General features: G+C 39.1%; 1 protein-coding gene across 7 annotated transcripts in view; it reads left to right on the plus strand.

Annotated features, from left to right (window-relative positions):
- Positions 1 to 23144, plus strand: part of ARFIP1 (ADP ribosylation factor interacting protein 1) — a 119213-nt gene that overhangs the window by 46250 nt on the left and 49819 nt on the right. For 6 of the 7 annotated variants that reach the window (XR_004438181.1, XM_033215508.1, XM_033215504.1 and 3 more), the window contains one exon: positions 3506 to 3607. Coding sequence is in view for 6 of the 7 variants with exons in the window: in XM_033215508.1 (XP_033071399.1) it covers positions 3515 to 3607 (93 nt within the window). In the remaining variant the exon portion in view is untranslated. Of the gene's footprint in view, positions 1 to 3503; positions 3608 to 23144 lie in introns of those variants that run through there. The other variant, XM_033215506.1, reaches the window with a different exon arrangement.

Here is a 23144-nt window from a genome sequence, read left to right on the forward strand (position 1 = left end):
CCCAACAACCAATGAGTAGATAAAGAAAATGGGGTTTATATATACCACGGAATACTACTTAACAAAAAATGAAATAATACCTTGCAGCGACTTGGATAGAACTGTAGGCCATTATTCCAAGTGAAGTAACTCAGGAATCAAAAACCAGATACCACATGTTCTCACTTACAAGTGGGGACTTAGCTGTGGGTGCACAAAGGCACACAGAGTGTCATAGTGGACATTGGAGATTCAGAAGAGGGGGAGGGTGGTGGGGAGTGAGGGATAAAAAACTGTAGGGTACAATGTACAGTACTCGGGTGATGGGTGCACTAAAACCTTAGACTTCCCTACTGCCTACTTTATCCATGTAACCAAAAACCACGTGTACCCCTAAAGCTATTGAAATAAAAAATTTTATTTAAAAAACTAGAATTACAGTATGATCTAGTAATACTACTTCTGGGTATATATCCAAAAGAATTGAAAGCAGGATCTTGCAGGATCATTCACACCCATGTTTGTAGCAGCACTGTTCACAATAGCTAAACGTTTGAAGCAACCCAAGTATCCATCACGGGATGAATGGATACATATATGTGGTATATACATACAAGAAAATATTACCCAACCTTAAAATGGAAGAAAATTTTGACACATGCTACCACATGGATAAACCTTGAAGACGTTATGTTACGTGAAATAGCCAGTCACGAAAAGATACTGTACAATTCCACTTACCTAGAGTAGTCAAATTCATAGAAACAAGTAGAGTAGTGGTTGCCAGATGCTGTGGGGAGGTGGAAAATGGAGGGCAATTTAATGGGTTATAGTGTTTCAATTTTACAAGATGAAAAAGTTTTGGAGATTGATTGCATAACAATGTGAATATACTTAACAGTACTGAACTATACACATAGGTTAAGATGGTAATTTTTATGTTATGTGTGTTTTACAATAATTTTAAAAAAGAATCTAGGAACAATTATTTCATAAGGTCATAATTTAGAAGCAGTAGCAGATTTAGACAGCATTATTATTATTTTTAATGAATCAACTTTATTTTCAAGAGCAGTTTTCACAGCAAAATTGAGGAGAAAGCACAGGGAGTTCGCCTGTACTGCCTGTTTCCACACATACACAACTGTCGACATCCCTCGCTAGAGTGGTACATTTGTTACAATTGATGACCCTACATTGACACATCATCACCCCAAGTTTGTGCTTTGCCTTAGGGTTCACTCTTGGTGTTGTACACTATGGATTTTGACAAATGTATAATGACATGTATCCGCCACTGTAGTATACAGAAAAGTTTCTCTGCCCTAAAAACCCTCTGTGTTCAGCCTGTTCTTCCTTCCTCACTAATTTCTAGCACCCTCTCATCTTTTTATTGCCTCTATAGCTTTTCAGAATGTCATATAGTTGAAATTATACAGTATGTAGCCTTTTCAAATTGGTTTTTTTGTTTGTTTGAGAAAGCGTTTTGCTCTGTTGCCCAGGCTGGAGTACAGTGTTGTGATCTTGGTTCACAGCAGCCTCTACTCCTGGGCTCAAATGATCCTCCCACCCCAGCCTCCCAAGTAAGTAGTTGAGACTACAGGGATGCACCAGCACACTCAGCTAATTTTTGTGTTGTTTATAGAGATGGGGTTTCACTGTGTTCCCCAGGATGGTCTCAAACTCCTGGGCTCAAGCGATCCGCTACCTCAGCCTCCCAAAGTGTTGGGATTACAGACATGAATCACTGCACTTGGCCTGGGTTCTTTCATTTAGTAATTTGCATGAATTTCCTCTATGTCTTTTTGGGACTTAATAGCTTATTTACTTTTAGCGCTAAATAATCTTCCATTTTTGTAGGTACCACATTTTATCTGTTCACTGAAGGGTCTCTTGATTGCTTCCAAGTTTTGGCAATTATAAATTGTTATAAGTAAATAAGGCTGCTGTAAACATCTGTGTGTAAATTTTTCTGTGGGTAAGTTTTCAGTTCATTTGGGCAAATACCAAAGAGCACAATTGGTGAATCATATGTAAGAGTATGTTTAATTTTGCAAGAAACCGCCACACTGTGTTTCATAGTGGCTGTACCATTTTGCATTCCTTCTAGCAGTGAGTGAGAGTTCCAGTTGCTTCACATCCTTGTCAGCATTTGGTGTTGTCAGAGTTATGGAATTTGGCCATTCTAATAGGTTTGTTATAGTATCTCGTTGTTTTAATTTGTAATCCCCTTATGACATATGATGTTGAACATCTTTTCATATGCTTACTAGCCATCTTTACATTGTCTTTGATGAAACATCTGTTTGATAAAACATCAGATCTTTTGCCCATTTTTAGTTGGGTTGTTTTCTTAATGTTGAGTATTAAGAATTCTTTGTATATTTTAGATAACAGTCCTTTATCAGATGTGTTCTTTGCAAATACATTCCATCTATGGTTTGTCTTCTCATTCCTTCATATTGTTTTCTGTGGAGCAGAAATCTTAAATTTTAATGAAGTACAGCTTATCAGTTTTTTCTTTCATGGATTATGGCATCGGTGTTTTCTTTCATGGATTAAAGTCATCACCATACCCATGGTCATCTAGGTTTTCTCCTATGCTATCTTTACAAGCTTTATGGTTTTGCATTTTGCGCTTATGTCTGTGATCCATTTTGAGTTAATTTTTATGAAAAGTGTAAGGTCTTCCTCTGGATTCATTTTTTGCAGAAATGTCCAGATATTGCTAAATGTCTCCAGGAGAGGGGAGAAATTCCTCCTTGGTTGAGAATCACTGTTATAAATAGATCAGTTTAAATGATAGTAGAAAATTCCACTGAATTTCATTTATTTTTGCATGTGGATGTCCAGCACCAGTATTCCAGCACCATTGTGGAAAATACAGTCTTTTCACCATTGCATTACCTTTCCACTTTGTCAGTGATAGTTGACTACATTACTGTGGGTCTGTTTCTGGGCTCCCTATTCCACTGACCTATTTGTTCTTTCACCAGTACCACATTGTCTTGATTACTGTAGCTTTCCAGCTAGTCTTGAAGTCTGGTAATAGACACAGAATTATTCTGATAACACTTGTCAACTAAAGTTTGTGGATTTTTAAGCTAGTGATCTGTTACCAACCTAATTCTACTCTGCCCTGTGCTCTCCTTTATCTTCGCAGTCCTCCAGTTGGAAAAATAGAGCTGCCGTAGTTGAATTAACAACCAAGCTTGGCTTTCTGTAATTTTTTTTTCCCCAATTATAAGTAGTGTTCTACCATAACACTATTTAAGAGGCAAGGATAATGCCTGTGGTACCTACAACAAATATGTAACTTGTTTTTAATTAAGAAGTTTAGGTTAAGTGAAGTTAAAGCAGCCAGATGGAATTTTAAAATTATATATGTATTCTGTTTATTATACAAGTATTTGGTAGGTTGCAATGATAAAAAATATTAAAACGGTGGCTTGTAAGTACTATAAACATGAATACAGTCTTTATGATTTAGTATTAGTTATGTGCTTTTTTTCTTCTTTTGTTTTAGGAGTCTACCATGGCTCAAGAATCTCCCAAAAATTCAGCAGCAGAAATTCCAGTGACTAGTAATGGAGAAGTTGATGACTCTCGTGAACATGGCTTTAATAGGGTAAGAATACTTTTCTTTCTCTTAATGCAGAGAATCATGATAAGCCTTCAAATGTTGAGATGAAAGTAATAGACAAAATATAATATAGGATTGTTTTCTTAGATTGGCTTCAGTCAGGAATCTAATGTTATTATATACGGATGACAAGGAAGGCCATTTTAGTAGTTTGTCAAGATTAAGCTCCAGGCCAGTAAGTTATTAGGTTTTGGTTTATCTTCAGTAATTGATCAGCACAAGAGTATGTCTGATGATTTTGGTATCTAACTTTATAAGACTACTTAATTCTGTTTGTAAAAAAAGATTATCCTTTTAAAATTGGCACTAATATCTTTTCTATATGTATGTCATTTAGTACATGATTTCTAAATAGCCACTTCTGATTTTGCTGTTCATTTTCTAAAGTGCCATACTTGACTCAGTGGAAAATGGTATTCGGGGTTCATTTAATTTTGATCTGTCTCTCAGCTGAAATTTAATTTTAGTGCATTTTAATGGGAACACCATGGGTTTGAAGATAATCTGGGTTCAAATTTCAGCTATGCCACATTTCTAGCAGTATAACCTTGTGACAGTTATTTAATCTCTTCAGGTTTTTGTTTTCTTATCTCTGTAATGAATATCTTATTTGCTTTCATGAAGATATTAATATTAAATGAGATAAGTAATATGTCTAATATAGTCATAGAAATGATAGTGATGGTTACTTCTGGAGATACTTGCATTAAACATTCCTTTTTATGACATTTGATATAAGTGTACAACTTCAAAAATAGAGTTTTCATATTTTTGAAAAAGTAGTGGTTGAAATGTACTTAAATTATTGTGTTAGTAATTGTTTTATAAATTTGGGAGCTCCAGTGTTAGGTGCGTATTTGTGTAGGATTGTGATATTTTCCTGCTAGACAAGGCCTTTTACCATTATCTAATGTGCCTGTTTGTCTCTTTTAATTGCTGTTGCTTTAAAATTTGTTTTGTCTGATTTAAGAATAGCTACCCCTGCTTGCTTTTGGTGTCCATTTGCATGAAATGCCTTTTACCATGCCTTTTCTTTAAGTTTAGCTGAGTCCTTATGTGTTAGGTGAGTCTCATGAAGGCAGCAAATGGTTGGTTGGTAAGTTCTTATCCATTCTTTGGCTCTGTATCTTTTTTTTTTTTTTTTTTTGAGACCCGATCTCACTCTTGTTGCCCAGGCTGGAGTGCAATGGCACAATCTTGGCTCACTGCAGCCTCCACTTCTTGGATTCAAGTGATTCTCCTGCCTCAGCCTCCCAAGTAGCTGGGATTACAAGATGCCCAGCTATTTTTTGTATTTTTAGTAGAGATGGGCCACTCTATTTTGGCCAAGATGGTCTGGATCTCCTGACCTCGTGATCCACCCCCGTCGGCCTCCCAAAATGCTGGGATTACAGGCATGAGCCACCGTGCCTGGACAGTTCTGTATCTTTTAAGTGGAGCATTTAGACCATTTATATTCAATGTTAGTATTGAAATGTGAGGTACAGTTGCATTCATTGTGCTCTTTGTTGCCTGTGTACTTTTGTTATTTATTTTTGCTTTTTAATGTGTATTTTTGTTTTATAGGTCCTGTATGATTTATGCTTTAAAGGGGTTCTGTTTAATGTGTTTCCAGGATTTGTTTCAAGATTTAGAGCCCCTTCCATCAGTTTTTGTGGTGGTGGCTTGGTAATGGCAGATTCTCTCAGCATTTGTTTGTCAGAAAATGACTGTATCTTTCCTTATATATGATACTTAGTTTCCCTGGGATACAAAATTCTTAGCTGATAATTGATTTGTTTGAGGAGGCAAAAGATAGGGCCCCAGTTCCTTCTAGCTTGTAGGGTTTCTGCTGAGAAATCTGCTGTTGATCTGATAGGTTTTCCTTTATAGGTAACCTTGTGCTTCTGTCTCACAGCTCTTAAGATTCTTTCTACCCCTGGACTGGCTTGCTAGCCCATGCTCCAATGTTAATGACATCGAAGGCACCCCTCTCGAGGAAATCTCAACTGCACAACCCTTACCACACCCCAATTCAGCAGGAATCAGAGCAGTTGTCGGCCAGCCTCCCCAGCAGCACTTGGGTTTTCCTGTTGAGAAGGGGGACTGAGAGATAGGACTAGCTGGATTTCCTAGGCCAACTAAGAGTCCCTAAGCCTAGCTGGGAAGGTGACTGCATCCACCTTTAAACACGGGGCTTGCAACTTAGCTCACACCCGACCAATCAGATAGTAGCTCACTAAAATGCTAATTAGGCAAAAACAGGAGGTAAAGAAATAGCCAATCATCTATCGCCTGAGAGTACAACAGGAGGGATAGTGATCCGGATATAAACCCAGGCATTCGAGCCAGCAGCGGCAACACCCTTTGGGTCCCTTCCCTTTGTATGGGAGCTGTTTTCACTCTATTAAATCTTGCAACTACAGAAAAAAAAGATTCTTTCTTTGTCTTAACTTTGGATAGCCCAATGACATTGTGCCTAGGATCTTTTTGCAATGAATTTTCCAGGTGTTGTTTGTGCTTCTTGTATTTGGATGTCTAGACCTCTAGCAAGGCTGGGGAAGTTTTCCTTGATTATTCCTCTGAATATGTTTTCCAAGCTTTTAGAATTCTCCTCTTCCTCAGGAGCACCAATTATTCTTAGGTTTGGTCATTTTACATAATCCCAGACTTCTTGGAGGCTTTGTTCATATTTTCTTATTCTTTTTTTTCTTTGTCTTTGTTGGACTGGGTTAATTCGAAGACCTTGTCTTTGAGCTCTGAATTTCTTTCTTCTGCTTGTTCAATTCTGTTGCTAAGAATTTCCAGAGCATTTTGGATTTCTAACTTTTATGTGTCCATAAAAGTTTCCTGAATTTTTTATTGTTTTTCCTTTATACTGTCTATTTCCTTGAATATTTCTCTCTTCACTTGTATCATTTTTTGAATTTCCTTGCATTGGGCTTTGCCTTTCTCTGGTCCCTCCCTGGTTAGCTTAATAACTAACCTCCTGAATTCTTTTTCAGGTAAATCAAGGATTCTTGGTTTGGATCCGTTGCTGGTGAACTTGTATGATTTTTGGGGGGGCGGGGTGTTGAAGAGCCTTGTTTTGTCATATTACCAGGTTTGGTTTCCTGGTTCCTTCTCATTTGGGTAGGTTCTGTCAGAGGGAAGGTCTAGGGTTGAAGGCTGTCGTTCAGATGTTTTTGTCCCACAGGGTGTTCCCTTGATGTAGTATACTTCCCCTTTTCCTATGGATGTGGCTTCTTGTGAACCAAACTGCAGTGATTTTTGTCTCTCTTCTGGGTCTAGTCACCCAGAGAGTGTACCTGGCTCCAGGCTGGTACTGGGGGTTGTCTGCAGAGTCCTGTGATGTGAACCATCTATGGGTCTCTCAGCCATGGATACCAGCACCTGTTCCAGTGGAGGTGGCAGAGGGTGCAGTGGACTCCATGAGGGTCGTTAGCTTTGGTGGTTTAATGCTGTATTTTTGTACTGGTTGGTCTCCTGCCAGGAGGTGGTGCTTTCCAGAAAGCAACAGCTGTAGTAATGTAGAGAGGGACTGGTGGTGGGCACTGCCTTAGAACTCCCAAGAGTATACGCGTTTGTCTTCAGCTACCAGGGTGGGTAGGGAGGTAGGGGCAGGGCTAGTTGTGTTTGAGCTCAGACTCGCTGTGGGTGGGTCTTGCTGCAGCTACTGTGCGGGATGGGGATGAGATTCTCAGGTCACTGGAGTTGTGTACCTAGGAGGATTATGGTTGCCTCTGCTGAGTCATGCAGGTTGTCAGGGAAGTGGGGGAAAGCCAGCAGTCACAGGTCTCACGCAGCTCCCACGCAAACTGAAGGGCTGTTCTCACTCCCATCGTGCCACCCCCCTAACAGCCTTGAGTCTTTTTCGAGGCAGAGAGCATGGTGGGCTTGTCAACTTGACCCAGGCTACCTGGCTTCCAGCTGCGAAAGAGGGCTTGGTTCTTCCATGGCCTGTGGAGTCTGCACATTGGATTTGTGCCCTCCCCCAACTCCTGGCCAGGAGGCTTCTAGCACTGTTCAAATTGTTACAAAGTTGAGCTGGAGATTTCCCTCTCACTGTGGAGTTTTACCCCCTGCTCCTCTGGTCACCCTCCTGATGGATCCCTGTGGTGCCAGGCAGGAATGGCCTGCTAGGGGACCCAGCGAGTTCCCAGGGCCTTTCTGCTGCTTCCTTTACCCCTATATTTCTCTTGGCTCTCTAAACTGACTCAGCTTTAGGTAAAGTCAGAAACTTCTCCCACAAACAGACCTTCAGCCTCTCCAGTGGGAGTATGTGTTTGGGAGAGAAGGCTCTCCCTTTCCCACTTCCATAGTTGGGGCAATCACAGTATTTGGGGTGTCTTCCGGGTCCTCTGGGAGCAGTCCATTTCCTTCAGAGGGTCTGTGGGTCCTCTCAGGATTGCTGGTTTGTTCTTGCAGTCGATCTGGAGCTAAATTTACAATAAAAAGTTTTATTAGAATAAAGTGAATTAAACTGCAACATACCAGTATGAATTCAAGCCAATAACTTCCTCCTTTGTGAATTTACTGATTGACTTATATTAAATTCTCTTTTTAAAGATTCCCTTGCAATTATTTTACTTCCTATTGGAAGGCAGAAAAGGAAAACATAGGTTGTGTTGGAGGTCTCTCCTTATTGAATATGAACCTTATCAATGGGCAAGCCTCCATAAAAGCAATAACCTATTTCACCTCCTTAAAGAAATTCAACATAATACAAGTTAATTATTTCTGTTTGTATCTGGTCTTGTTAAAAATACACACATCAGATGACACAAACTAATGGAAAAACCTTCCATGTTCTGATTTGGAAGAATCAATATCATTAAAATAGCCATATTGCCTAAAGCAATCTACAGATTCAGTGCTTTTCTATCAAACTGCCAGTATCATTTTTTTTACAGAACTAGAAAAAACTATCCTAAAATTCATGTAGAACCAAAAAAAGAGTCCAAATAGCCAAAGGGATCCTAAGCCAAAAGAACAAATCTGGAGGCATTACATTTTGCAACTTCAAACTATACTCTAAGGCTATAGTAACCAAAACAGCATGGTACTGGTACAAAAACAGACACATTGACCAATGAAACAGAAAAGAGAACCCAGAAATAAAACATCACACCCGCAGCCATCTGATTATTGACAAAGTCAACAAAAATAAGCAATGAGGAAAGGACTTTCTATTCAATAAATGGTGATGGAATAAATGGATAATCATATGCAGAAGAATCACACTGGACCCCTACTTTTCACCATATATAAAAAGTAACTTCAGATGGATTAAAGATTTAAAGATAAGACCTCAAACTAGAAAAATCCTAGAAGAAAACCTAGGAAACACCATTTGGACATTGACCTTGGGAAATAATTTATGAATAAATCCTCAAAAGAAATGGCAACAAAAACAAAAATTGACAAGTAGGACCTAATTAAAGAGTTTCTGCACAGCAAAAGAAACTACCAACAGAGTAAACAGCCTATAGAATGGGAGAAAATATATGCAAACTCTGCATCTGATAAAGGTATAATATCCAGAACTTAGAAGGAACTTACGGTGGCTCAAGCCTGTAATCCCAGCACTTTGGGAGGCCGAGACGGGCGGATCACGAGGTCAGGAGATCGAGACCATCCTGGCGAACACTGTGAAACCCCGTCTCTACTAAAAAATACAAAAAACTAGCCGGGCGAGGTGGCGGGCGTCTGTAGTCCCAGCTACTCGGAAGGCTGAGGCAGGAGAATGGCATGAACCCGGGAGACGGAGCTTGCAGTGAGCTGAGATCCGGCCACTGCACCACTCCAGCCTGGGTGACAGAGCGAGACTCCGTCTCAAAAAAAAAAAAAAAAAAAAAAAGAAGGAACTTAAACAATTGAACAAGCAAAAAACCCCATTAAACAAATGGGCAAAAGACATGAATAGACACTTTTCAAAAGAAGACATACAAGCAGCCAACAAACATGAAAAAATGCTCATCACTAATCATCAGAGAAATGAATATCAAAACCACAGTGAGATGCCATCTCACACCAGTCAGAATGGCTCTTATTAAAAAGACAAAAAATAACACATACTGGCAAGGCTGCAGAGGAAAAGGGAACACTTATACACTGTTGATGGGAATGTAAATTAGTTCAACTACTGTGGAAAGCAGTTTGGAGATTTCCTAAGGAACTTAAAACTACCATCAGACCCAGCAATCCCATGACTGAGTATATATCCAAGAGAAAATAAGTCATTCTACCAAAAAGACACATGCACTCGTATGTTATCGGAGTGCTATTGACAATCACAAAGACATAGAATCAATCTAGGTACCCATCAGTGATGGATTGGGTAAAGAAAATGTGGTAGCTATACATCATTAAATACTATGCAGCCATAAAAAAGAACAAAATTACGTCTTTTGCAGCAACATGAATGCAGCTGGAGGCCATCCACCTGTTTTTGTTCCTGCTGAATTAACACAGGAACAGAAAACCAAATACCTTATATTGTCACTCATAAGTGCTAGCTAAACATTGGATACTCATGGACATAAAGATGGCAAGAATAGAAACTGGGGACAACTAGGGTAGGGAGGGAGAGAATGGGACAAAGGGTGAAAAACTATTGAATACTATGCACAGTACCTGGGTGACATTATCAGTGGTACCCCAAACCTCAGCATCATGCAATATATCCGAGTAACAAACCTGCACATGTAACCCCTGAATCTAAAATAAAAGTTGAAATTACACACACACACACACACACACACACAAGGAGCATATGAGTCCTTTACATATTTAATAGTTTTGAATTAAAATAAAACTCAGCCATGTGCTTTCTTAACCCATGAGTGAAAACAGTATTTCAGAAGCATCATTTGACTATTTTGAATAAATTACCCTCAAGATCTTTTAAGCATCTGTTTACCTGAATTTTGGCTTTTCCCCATTTATTTTTCTGAGGAATAAATAGGAAAATTGCATTTAACTCCAAATTCATTTTTCTATTTTAACAGAGATAAAATTTATAGAGAAGATAAGTATATTAATATATTTTATAGACCAGTGAAGAGAATCTCATATGTAAAACTGGATCATAACCAAAGTTTTCTGAGGTACTTTACTTATATACGTCTTTCTTTTATACTTGTTTAAAATCTTATAATGTCTTTTGTGTAATGCATAATACACTTTTAAAAGTTTAGTCTTGCATAAAATCAAGGTGGTAGGTTGTCATATTACGTTGTCATATTACATTGTCATAACCTGGCTGACCAGCTGGTGTCACTGTGGCACAGGCAATGAAATTACAATTTTTTTTTTTTGTTCTTGTTTGTGTTTCTCATTGCAGATGTTTGATTTTCCATTTTACTTCCTTTCTTAGTCTGTCCTAAGAGAGGCGCTGGTTAGCTTCACACTCAGCATTCACATTTATGTAGAGATAATTTCGTCCTAGAAATCCCTTTGCTAGCAGTTTAGTCATTGCCTCGTATGTTAATGTTTTTAGGTTTGTTCCTTTTTTTTTTTTTTGAGACAGAGTCTCACTGTGTCACCCCCAGGACAGAGTGCAATGGTGCGATCTCGGCTCACTGCAACCTCTGCCTCCTGGGTGCAAGTGATTCTCGTGCCTCAGCCTCCCAAGTAGCTGGGACCACAGGCCACCAGGCTAATTTTTGTATTTTTAGTGGAGACGGGGTTTCACCATGTTGGCCAGGCTGGTCTCGAACTCTTGACCTCAGGTGATCCTCCCGCCTTGGCCCCTCAAGGTGCTAGGATTACAGGCATGAGCCACTGTGCCCAGTGTCCTCTTTTTATTAAGATGGGGTAGCAACGGCAAGACGTGGAGAGGATACTCATCCTAGTATTATCTCAGTTTTTTACAGCAAAAATATTTCTGCTTCTAAATAAATGCATTTTATTTAGAAAATTAAAATTAAAATTATTCTTAAAAGAATAATTTTATTCTTTTAAAAATTAGTCTTTTCAAAAGATTAGTAAAATTTAATCTAAGTAATTCAAATTACTCTGATTTGTAAACTGTGTGTAGTATTTGTAATGGATGCTGTTATAGTGCTGGTCAAAATTAATTAGAAATTTGCAACTCATACCATGAGTTTAAGAGCGGAAACAAATCATATTAACTCCACATGGTTGAAACTTCTTGTGAATTAATTTATAATTGGTAGATTTAAAGACGTTGCCTCATTAGACCTAGTTCAAATGGAATTTTTCCTGTGGAAGGCCCAAAACAAAAATCCACAAATTTAGGGTGTTTTTACCTATGAATGCTTTCTCTAGAAAAATGTACATACACAAACCTACCAAATTTTGCATTCAGATTTAGTGAGCTTAGGACCCCCTGAACCCTGCATAAGGGTTCTCAGGTTCCCTGAGTCTTGAGAACCTCCCATCTCTAAGTTTTAAGTTAAATCACAGAGTATTCGTTCAGTAGAAGTATCTTAGAGATCTCTGAGTCTCACTATGTTATTTTACAGTGGAGGAAAAAGGCCCTTGAAGTTGTTATGGAATTACCCAGTATTAATTAAATAGGTGTACCAAAAGCTTATGTGATTTGACTATAAGTGCAGTGAGTGCAAGAGCACTCTCTTTCATTACCTTACTTGCAGGGTTTGGTAACAGTTTTTGGCACGTACTACCAAAGATGGCCTTTTAATAAATGTTTGGTGAATAAATGAATGTTTATTCATGTAAGAACGAGTACGAGGACTAGAAACCAGATTTTTAGACTTCTCTGAAAAACCAGGGAAGAGATATTGTAATCTTACAGTTGATACATCTTGTGTCCTTAATTTCCCTGCATGTGGTATTTGTGTTTGTGAGTGTGGAGTCTTTGTTGTTATTGTTTTAATTTTTAATGATTTTGTTGAACAAAGTCATTTCTTCATTCCCTTGTACTTAGCAGTCTGCAATATCATACACTACAATCTGGAGAAGATTTGGGAAAGAAATACAAGAAATTGTTGGAACACCGTTCCTCCAACTCCTACCCTTACCAGTCACATGTTGTAACTTATTTATCTGCTTTTCCCAAGAGATTGGAATCACTGTTAGGTCAGAGATAGTGTGTATACACAGCACAATTTATGGTTCATAATAGTTGCTCAATAAAAGAATGAATTCTAGTTAATAGACTTAAAAGTTAACATCTTTTCTACTTCAGCCATCCTACCCTAGAGTTCTCATAGCATGTGACGACAGTTTGTCTCCATTCTATATAGGAATGCAATATAATGTTTCCACGTTACTCACACCTAAAAAATGTGGTAGCTCAGTCAATGGCAATAATGATTTGATGGGGACTTTTTCAGAGAGCCAGTTTTGACCTAATATGTATGTTGGTCCCTTTTAGAGGTAATGGCAAATGATTTTCAAGGATTGTTTAACCCATGCAAATCTAGATTCATTTTAATACTGTTTGCTTTTCAGCTATAGGCTATACTCTTAATACTGTTACTACAAATTAAAATTTTAAGTATATATATTTTTAATATACATATACATTAAATTAATTCTGGATTGAGAGTCCTGTTGAAAATACAGTTCATAATGAAAGGTTGAAGGCTTATCTGTCTTAAATTATAATCTGAGAGTGTGTCCTTATTTATAAACAAAAGCTATTAGGAATATGTTCTTAAATTTCTTGGAGGAATTATTTTGAATGTAGATACATATAAATATTTTCACAGTGATAGTATGTGAATGAATTCAGTATTTCTTTGATGCAAGTTGGTACATGATTCAGGCTTCTGAACTACTTAGAATCTAGACTAAGCAGGTGAGGCCAAGAGGGTGGGCAGTGAACCACCAAAAGGTACTGTAAGTTCTTGTTAAATATTGTTGAATGATTGAATGAGACAGAGGGAGAAAGGAAGATTGAAATTGTGTGTCTGTGGTGGGTGTGTGTGTGCCTGGTGGTAAAATGGAAAAAATATTAATAAAAATGTTAGGAGATTTACTGTCTTGATTAGATGTAATAAGATATAGGAGGATATTGTGATCATAAAGTGACTTATTAAACTTATTAAAATGAGAGTCTAGAAGTGTTGCTTCCCAAACGAGGACAAGGTCTAAGAATGGCCATTTGAGTTTAGGTTGCCTGAGTGGAATATGCGGTATGAAAGGCATTAGAGATGAGGTTGTTAATGAAATCTGAGACTAAGGTATAGATTGGGTTATACTAAGTCTAAAATGTCTTATCTGCCCTGACACTTTTTTGGCATGTTTTCCAATGACAGATTCCCAAACCTGATCCAGATTACCAATTTTAGGCATTTCTGCAAGTATACTGAGGGAAAATAAAATCACATACCTTTACATATCATTATTACTATCCCCTGTCATTCTGCATCAATATAGGTAGGCAGGCTCATGGAACAGATTTTAAGTGTTTTACAATTTATATTTTAAAATATAGCAACATGCTACATACCGTGACGTTAGTGAACTGTATTTTTAATGATCTGGGAAAACTTTTAGCCTAGACAGCTAATATATCAGCTTGGAAGGAATTGCTAACTGAACATCTATAATCATTTCCTGAAAATGTGCCCAACAACATGCAAGAGGTTAAAAACACCCAGTTTAATGGTGAGAGTTAGGGATAAAGCAGAAGCCCTAGATGTGCCAAAGCCCTCAATAAATATTTGAAATTGATTGGAAAGAAGGTAGATGACAGTGTTGAGGTGGGGACGAGGGCAGTGAGGAAGGTGACACACAGGAAACGGGGGTAGGATAGGGGCAGAGTTGCACAAGAATGGAAAGCAGTTCTCTACAACAGTTCCTCAAAATAGACTAAGGATCACCTGCATCAGAATCACCTGATATCCTTGTTGTGAAATTCGGATTTCTGGGCTTCACATTCCAACTCAGTGAGAATCACAACAGGCAACTAAGAGCAGTCTGCATTTTTAACAGGATCCTCAAGTGATTCCTACTGAAATTAAAGTTTAAGAACTGGTTGTTTAGAAGTACCAATAGAGAGCTTAGAAAATGCTGACCCTGCCTTCTAACAATACAATGTTGATAAGTAGAATGTTGGAAGATAATCAGTTTTATAAAACTCAAGATAATTGTGGAGAAGCAGAGAGGCCACTATAAGGAGGGTTAATAATGTTACAGAACTGGGGATGTGGAGGCTGTTCTAATAGTAGCTTTGCTTCTGGCAAATATTTTTTATAGACAGCTAACTGTTAAACTAACAAAGGAGATTTTAAATTAACAGAATTCATCAAACATTTAACATAAGTTTTTCAGTTTGTTTCTTTAAAAAATGTATTATGTAGATGCTTTGGAAGGTTTTGCCCATTTTGAAGGATGAGATGTTATTGAGAAAATTTCTTGCTGAATAAAGTAATAGACACTGTGCTAGATGTCAAGAATACAAGTGGTGAACAAGATAGATAAGCTCCCTGATCTTAGCATATGGTCTTCAGAGTGGGGAGAGAGAATATAGATGAGTTAATTTTAATCCCATGTGAAAAATGTTATGCTAGGCCAAGTATAGCATGGTCTGAGTACTGGTAGGAGCATGGAAAGATTACCTGAGTGATTACTATATAAACTGAGGTCTGAAGGATGACCTAGCCAGATAAAGGGTGAAAAATATTCTCATCAGAAGCAACTGTAACAACCCAAAGGAAGTGTGAGACCATAGAACTGGAAATTCATGTTGTTGGAATGGAGAATGTGAGGGCAGGTGTGTGAGAAATGAGGCTAGAGAGTTAAGTAGATAGTAGATCCTGCAAAACCTTAAAACTATATCTAAGAGTTTAGTGTTTACCTAAAAGGCAATGGAGAGCCACTAAATGCTATAAAAATGGGTGTGTCTCAGTTGGGTTCGCATTTTAGAAAACTGTCTCTGGCTACAGTTTAAAGAATTAATTGTGGGGCTGACAGTAATAGAGGCATGGGAAACAAGTTCAGTCATCAAGGGCAGAAGAGGAGTGAGACTTAGGACATTCTCAAGGATACTTTTTTTTTTCTTTTTGAGACAGAGTCTTGCTCTGACGCCCAGGCTGGAGTGCAGTGGCCTGATCTCAGCTCACTGCAAGCTCCACCTCCCGGGCTTACGCCATTCTCCTGCCTCAGCCCCACAGGCGCCCGCCTCCTCGCCCGGCTAGTTTTTTGGTTTTTTTTTTTTTTTTTTTTTTTAGTAGAGCCGGGTTTAGTAGCCAGGATGGTCTCGATCTCCTGACCTCCCGAAGTGCTGGGATTACAGGCTTGAGCCACCGCACCCGGCCAAGGATACATATTTTAAAACAAATTTGCTGAACGTTTTATGTTCTTCACGTGTTAGTTTTACACTAACTTCAGTTCAAAAGTATTACCATGCTAAATTTTAAGTTCTAAACTTATGTTTTTAATGTCATAATTATAATAACCTCTATTAAAATATGCAAAATGGAGACATTATTTTTCACAGCTTTATGAAAGCTATTACTACAGATATTACTTTGTATTCTTTTAAAAGTACTTAAAATGTACAAAAACGTGTTTGGAGTTTTTACCAAAAGCATATTTTGTTTTAGCTTAATTGTTTGAAGAATATTTTTAAAAACTGTTAAATAATCCAGCATTATCCTAAAAGCTTGAATAAAAGGTTAACTCAGGTTTATGCCATTTTATTGTACACTTGTTAAGCTTGGCCTTGCGAAGTGTTAAACTTTGAATTGAATGTCAGCAACATAAAAATGCAAATTAGGAATTTTATGTTGTTAATTATAAATGGGTTCATTGTCTCTGAAATATATTCTGGAAAATGTAGGAGTAAACTCAGTAGCAGATACTTTAAAAGTTGCCAAGCTAGGCACAGACTTATACAACTGATACACTTAAAAAATTTAAGGGTTGGCCAGGTGTAGTGGCTCATGCCTGTAATCCCAGCATTTTGGGAGGCTGAGGCGGGCAGATTGAGTTCAGGAGTTTGAGAGCAGCCTGAGCAACATGGTGAAACCCCATCTCTGAAGGGATGGCCTGCCCCTCCACACCTGTGGGTGTTTCTCATTAGGTGGAATGAGAGACTTGAGAAAAGAAATAAGACACAGAGACAAAGTGTAGAGAAAGAAAAGCGGGGCCGAGGGGACCGGTGCTCAGCTTACAGAGGACCCACGCCGGCACCGTCTCTGGGTTCCCTTAGTATTTATTGATAATTATCTTTACCATCTTAAAGATAAGGGAGTGGCTGGACAATAGGATCACTGTAGGGAGGAAATCAGCAGTAAGACATATGAACAAAAATCCCTGTGACATGAATAAGTTTAAAGGAAAATGCTGTGCCTTGAGATGCATATGCAAACATCTCCATAAACCTTTTAGCAGCATTGCTCCAACAAGTCCCACCTTATTCCTAAAGGCGGTTTTCTCCTTGCTCAGTAAACAAAAGTATGCAATCGGGTTTTACACGGAGATGTTCCATTGCCCAGGGACGGGCAGGAGACTAATGCTTTTCTCTTACTTGAGATTAAGAGAATGGTGATGACCTTTAACCAGCAAGCAGCCTTTAGGCACTTGTTTAACAAAGCATATCCTGCACAACCCAATATCCATTAAACCTTGAGTCACCACAGCACTCGTCTCTTGCAAGGACAAGATTGGGGGTAGGGTCACAGATTAACAGCATCTCAAATACAGAACAAAATGGAGTCTCTTATGTCTGCTTCCTTCTATATAGACACAGTAACAGGCTGATCTCTCTTTCTTTTCCCCACACATCTCTACTAAAATACAAAAGAAATTAGACAGGTATGGCAGTGTGTGCCTGTAGTTCCAGCTTCTCAGGAGGCTGAGGAAGGAGAATTGCTTCAACCCGGGAGGTGGAGGTTGTAGTGAACCGAGATCGTACCATTGCACTTCAGCCTGGGTAACAGAACGAGACTCTATCTCAAAAAAAAAAAAGGAAAAGAAATTAAAGGTTATGTAAAGGAAGCACATTTAAAATTTTGGTGAACTATGTTACTTAGAGAATGAATATTTTATTGAAAACAGTCAACAAGCTCACAAAATCCCGAGTATTATCTCACAAGTCATAAATTCCTCTCACATAGCCCATATCGTTTTGTGTTGCGTTTAGCTGTGAAACCGTGTTGGAATGATAGTTCTCTTCAGAATTGTAATTGAACCTATTTGTATCGTTTTTAGTTAGGCTCCTTCTGTTAGTAGCAGCTTAGGCATAGGAAGGCCTTAGTGCTTTTCAGATTTTACACCTGTTTTACCTATAGGACAGTAGGGTTGTCTTCTGGAAGAACTTTTGTTTGTTTAGTAAAGAACCCCAGCAGACAATAGGGAGTGATTTGAGTGACTGTAATGTCCTCAGCTACAGTTGTCTCCATTTGCACTTAAGATTATTGCATTAAGATTATTGATTTTTTTTTTCTCATATTGTTAATTGGTTTTTGGTTATTTTGTATAATCTTTGTTCCTTTATTTTTGCCTGATTGTTTCTCATTATGGTTTGGTGGTTTTCTGTAGTGGTGCCATTTGAGTCTTTTCTGTTTGTCATTTATGTGTTTGCTTTACCTGTGAGTTTTATATGTTCATGTGTTTTGATGATGGTAAAATGTCCTTTTGCTTCCAGGTTTAGCATTCCGTTGACCATTTATTGTAGTGCCTGTCTGTGGTGAGGAATTACCTCAGCTTTTGCTTGTCTAGGAAAGACTTTGTTTCTCCTCCTGGTAATTTCGTTGGATATAGTATCCTTGGCTGGCAGTTTTTTTTCTTTCTGCACTTCAAATATATCATCCCATTCTCTCCTGCCTGTATCTCCTGAGAAATCCACTGGTAGTCTTATAGGGGTTCCTTTGTAGGTGATTAGACACTTTCTTGCTGTTTTTAGAATTCTCTATTGTTGACTTTGGACATTTTGACTATAATGTGCCATAGAGAAGATCTTTTTGTATTGTATCAGTTTGGTGATCTGAGAACCTCCTGTATCTGGACGCCTAAATCTCTTGCTAGACTTGGACAGTTTACATTTATTGTTTTATTAAATAGGTTTTCTAACACTTTTGTTCTCTCTTCACCCTCTGAGACCCCAATAATATGAATATTTGGTCACTTTATGTTGTCTCATGTCATGAATACTTTCCTCATTCTTTTTTATTCTTTATTTTTTTCTGATTGGGTTCTTTCAAAAGACCTGTCTTCAAGTTCTGAGATTCTTTTTCTTTTTTTTGCTTTTTTTCTTTTTGAGACTGAGTCTCACTCTGTCACCCAGGCTGAAGTGCAGTGGGGCACGATCTTGGCTCACTGAAACCTCCCCCTCCCGAGTTCAAGCGATTCTCCTGCCTCAACCGCCTGTGCATCTGGGATTACAGGCACATGCCACCACACTCAGCTAATTTTTGTATTTTTAGTAGAGATGGGGTTTCACCATGTTGGCCAGGTTGGTCTCGAACTTCTGACCTCTGGTGATCCACCTGCCTTAGCCTCTCAAGGTGCTGGCATTACAGGCATGAACCACCACACCCAGCCAAGTTCTGAGATTCTTTCTTCTGCATGAGCTAGTCTGTTATTGAAGTTTTTGAATGTATTTTGTATTTCAAGCAATGAATTCTTCAATTCCAGAATTTGTTTCCTTTTTTATGATCTTTATCTCTTTGGCAAATTTCTCATTCATATCCTGAATTGTTTTTCTGATTTCCCTCTGTTGTTTTTCAGAATTCTCTTGTATCTTCATCTTGGGAATCAGTAGTTTGAATTCTTTTTCCAAGATTTCCTGAATTTCTTTTTGGTTGGGATCTGTTGCTGGAGAATCATTGTGATCCTTTGGAGGTATTATATTTCCTTGCTTGTTCATGTTTTTGGTGTCTTTACGTTGATACCTGGTTTAACCGTTTCTCCATTAGTTTGTATTTGCTATTGTAGGGGAGGACTTTTTCCTGAAGTTGTATCTATGGTGTTGGGTGAGTAGGCTACTTTGACTTTGATTCTTGTACATGCAGTAGTGTACTCTGTGTAATTTCTTTGGCTATATACAGCATCAGTGGTATCTGTGATTTTCCTCAGTGGATTAAGTGTACAGTTATTAGTGGAAGCTGTGGTGAAGTTTTACTTTAGATGTCAAGACCCAGATAGTCTTCGGGCCCCAGTTGTAGTAGTGGTGGGCTGAGCATGCCTGTCCTTTGGCCCCAGCGTGGTATATGCTGGCACCAATGCTAATGGGTCCAGGCGAGTAGATTTTTGGGCCTCCAGATGGCTTACTTGGATGCCAGTAGTGGCAGCAGTGGGCCAGGCAGGTGGGCAGGTTCTTGGACCTCTAGACAGCCAGCATAGCACGGGCAATGGCAGTGGCAGTATCAGAGGACCGTTTGGGTCCTGAGTAGTGTGCACAGGTGTTGGCAGTGGCTATGATGGGCTGGGCGGACCACTCTCCAGGCCCTCAGGGAGTGCATGCAAGTACATGCCAACTGAGGTGGTAGCAGCTTGGCAGGTAGGTCCAACCTCAGGCCCTCTGGAGGAGTGTTCAGGTGCCCGTGGTAGTGAACTGGGCTGGGCAGTGCTGTGGTCCCCAGACCATGTGTTCTGGCACAGCTGTAGGGGGTGGGGAAGCCAGGTTGGGTAGGCTTGTCCTCAGGCCCCCCATGGTGTGTACAGGTGTGCTAGCTGTGGTGAGAAGGGGTGGAGTGCAGAATGCATGGGTGGGAGGTGGCAACAGCTCTGATTCTGCACTTCCACTGGAGAGGGTGGTGCTGCCTTTAGTGACTGGCGGTAGCCTAGGCTGGTGGATAGGGAACATCTATGCCCCTCAGATCTCAGCCCCTGCAGTGCTTGTGTCTCAGCCCTGGATGTAGTAGTCTGCTGTCACTTGCACCTAAGTCCTAGGGCCAGCAGTCTGTGCTTCTCTTGTTTTTCAGGACAGTGTGAGGTCTGTTGGGAGCAGAGTTCTGAAATGGTACCTTGCTGTATCTGCTTAGATCTCAGAGAGTATGTGGGACCCAGAGTGATGACACTGCTCCTTTCTAGGGCAGTGTCATCACACAGTCTCCTGGCAGCTGCCTATGTTTGTTTCAGGGCCCATGAGGGTCCAGGGACTCTCCTGTAGCTGGGATTGCAAGAGTTCACAGTGGGAAGGTAGACTTCTGAGGGTCTGTCATTTACCTCTTTCCCATACAGGGAAGTCTCCCTTTGCCTCCCAGCTGATCCTGCCAGAGCAGGTTGCCTTGCTTCCTTCTCCTTCCTTGCTTTAGATATTTCCTGTCACTTTTCTGTTGAATTCCAGTGGTCTGTGTTGGATAATGTATTCAAAGTGTGATTATCTACTCTTTTGGTTCTTTTTAATGGAAGAGGGGAGTGCGAAATGCCTCTAATCAGCCGTCTTGAAGCCTCTCTCTTACGTTGTCTCTTCTAAGAGGCCATAGGTGACAAGATGAAAGGTGTCTCTATAACTGCTTGAAACTAGCCGGGCGAGATGGCGGGCGCCTGTAGTCCCAGCTACTCGGGAGGCTGAGGCAGGAGAATGGCGTAAACCCGGGAGGCGGAGCTTGCAGTGAGCTGAGATCCGGCCACTGCACTCCAGCCTGGGCGACAGAGCGAGACTCCGCCTCAAAAAAAAAAAAAAAAAAAAAGAAAAGTTAGGTAATCAGAATTATCTATCATGTGTACTATTTAATAACACATTACTTAGCTCCCATCCTCCCAGATAGTACTACTATTATATCTCTTTTCCAGAAATTTATAATATTCTATGACAGGAGAATGATTCAGATGAGTATTGTTCTTTCTGATAAAGTTCCAAGGATACATCTAACATAACCATTCTGGACCTATACAGTCAGCTGTCTTTATCCCAGGTTCTGTATCCCAGGGTCCACATCCACAGATTCAACCAACTGCATTGAAAATATTTGGGGAAAATGAAATAAAATAAAAAATAACAATACAATTAAAAATAATACAGATTTAAAAACAGTACAGTATAACAGCTATTTACATGACATTTGCATTGTATTTGGTATTGTAAGTAATCTAGAGATTATTTAAAGTATTCAGGAAGGATGTGTATATGGTATAGGCAAATATTATGCTTTTTTTTTTTTTTTTTTTGAGACAGTGTCTCGCTCTGTCGCCCGGGGCTGGAGTGCAGTGGCTGGATCTCAGCTCACTGCAAGCTCCGCCTCCGGGTTCACGCCATTCTCCTGCCTCAACCTCCCGAGTAGCTGAGACTACAGGCGCCCTCTACCTCGCCCGGCTAGTTTTTTGTATTTTTTAGTAGAGACGGGGTTTCACCGGGTTAGCCAGGATGGTCTGGATCTCCTGACCTCGTGATCCGCCCGTCTCGGCCTCCCAAAGTGCTGGGATTACAGGCTTGAGCCACCGCGCCCGGCCTTATTATGCATTTTATATGAGGGACTTGAGCATCCATGTATTTTGGTATCCAAGGGGTCCTGGAACCAATCTTCCAAAGGACAACTCTGTGCCATTTGTATGTTGTTTGTGTTCAGATGTTAGGGTTTTTTTGTTTGTTTGTTTGTTTGTTTTACATTTCTTGTATTTTGAGGGGTGTTTTGGTACTTTTTTCCTTAAGGAAAACTGTTATCTTCACTAAAACATAAGCTACTGAAAAGCTGTCAAGACTTAAGCAAGGCAACATTCAAGGAAGCCATTCCAAAAATAGTTGACCTAATGACCAAACTTGCAAAGTTTACAAATTATTTCAGTGATTTGACAGCATTTTATTTTGTAAGTGATATATTTGTCTTTCAGAAAGGGAAGATTCTAGTAATATAAATATGAATAAAAGGAATACTGATATTTAAAACTAGAAACCATTGATTTTAGATATTAAAAACTAACTAGGAAAGTTAAAGGTCACTTATTCAGTGAAATGAACAGACTTGGAGACTTGGTTTAAAAATAGGAAGTAAATAAAAATTGAGTGTAAGGAGTGTTTTCTTTTTGACTCTAAGTGTTCTTCAAAACAATGTTTAGTTGAAAAGGGCGTTGTCCTGTGACAAGAGGTTTTAAGTGATATTAGGAAATGAGTGAATGGGATAAAGGCAGTTCATTTGTTTTGTACCAATAGGAAATTACAGCTTTAGAACATATTTCTATTAGTGTGCTTAAACCTAAGCAAGTTCTGAAATAGTGCTTTTTAAAAGCTATTTCTTTAAGTAAATCTTTTAGAAAACATACTAGCTAAAATAAATTCTAAGTATCCAATAAATTGCCTATGGCTATTTACATTTATAATACATTACAGTTAATACTGTTTCTGGAAGCTTAGTCCTAACCATATTGCTAGTTACTATCAAAATGACATACTTCTGTGTCCCAGTTTTCTCATCTGTAAGTACTTCAAGTGTTTGTCAAGATTAAATGAGATAATATATAGACAGTTCTTGCTTTGTATATTTCCAATATACATTAAATTCAGTTAGGACAGCTTAGTTTAATAACACCAGTCCCTCAACAACCCAGCTTATTACTCCCTCACTTTGTTCAGGACTCTGTTCACAATTTATCTCCTCAGAGAGACCTTCCCAGAATCCTGCATCTGAAGTGGCAACCTTTGTCTGTCACTCTCTATCCCTTT

This window comes from Trachypithecus francoisi, unplaced genomic scaffold, assembly GCF_009764315.1.
Source record: "Trachypithecus francoisi isolate TF-2019V2 unplaced genomic scaffold, Tfra_2.0 Lachesis_group1, whole genome shotgun sequence".
Lineage (NCBI taxonomy): Eukaryota > Metazoa > Chordata > Mammalia > Primates > Cercopithecidae > Trachypithecus > Trachypithecus francoisi.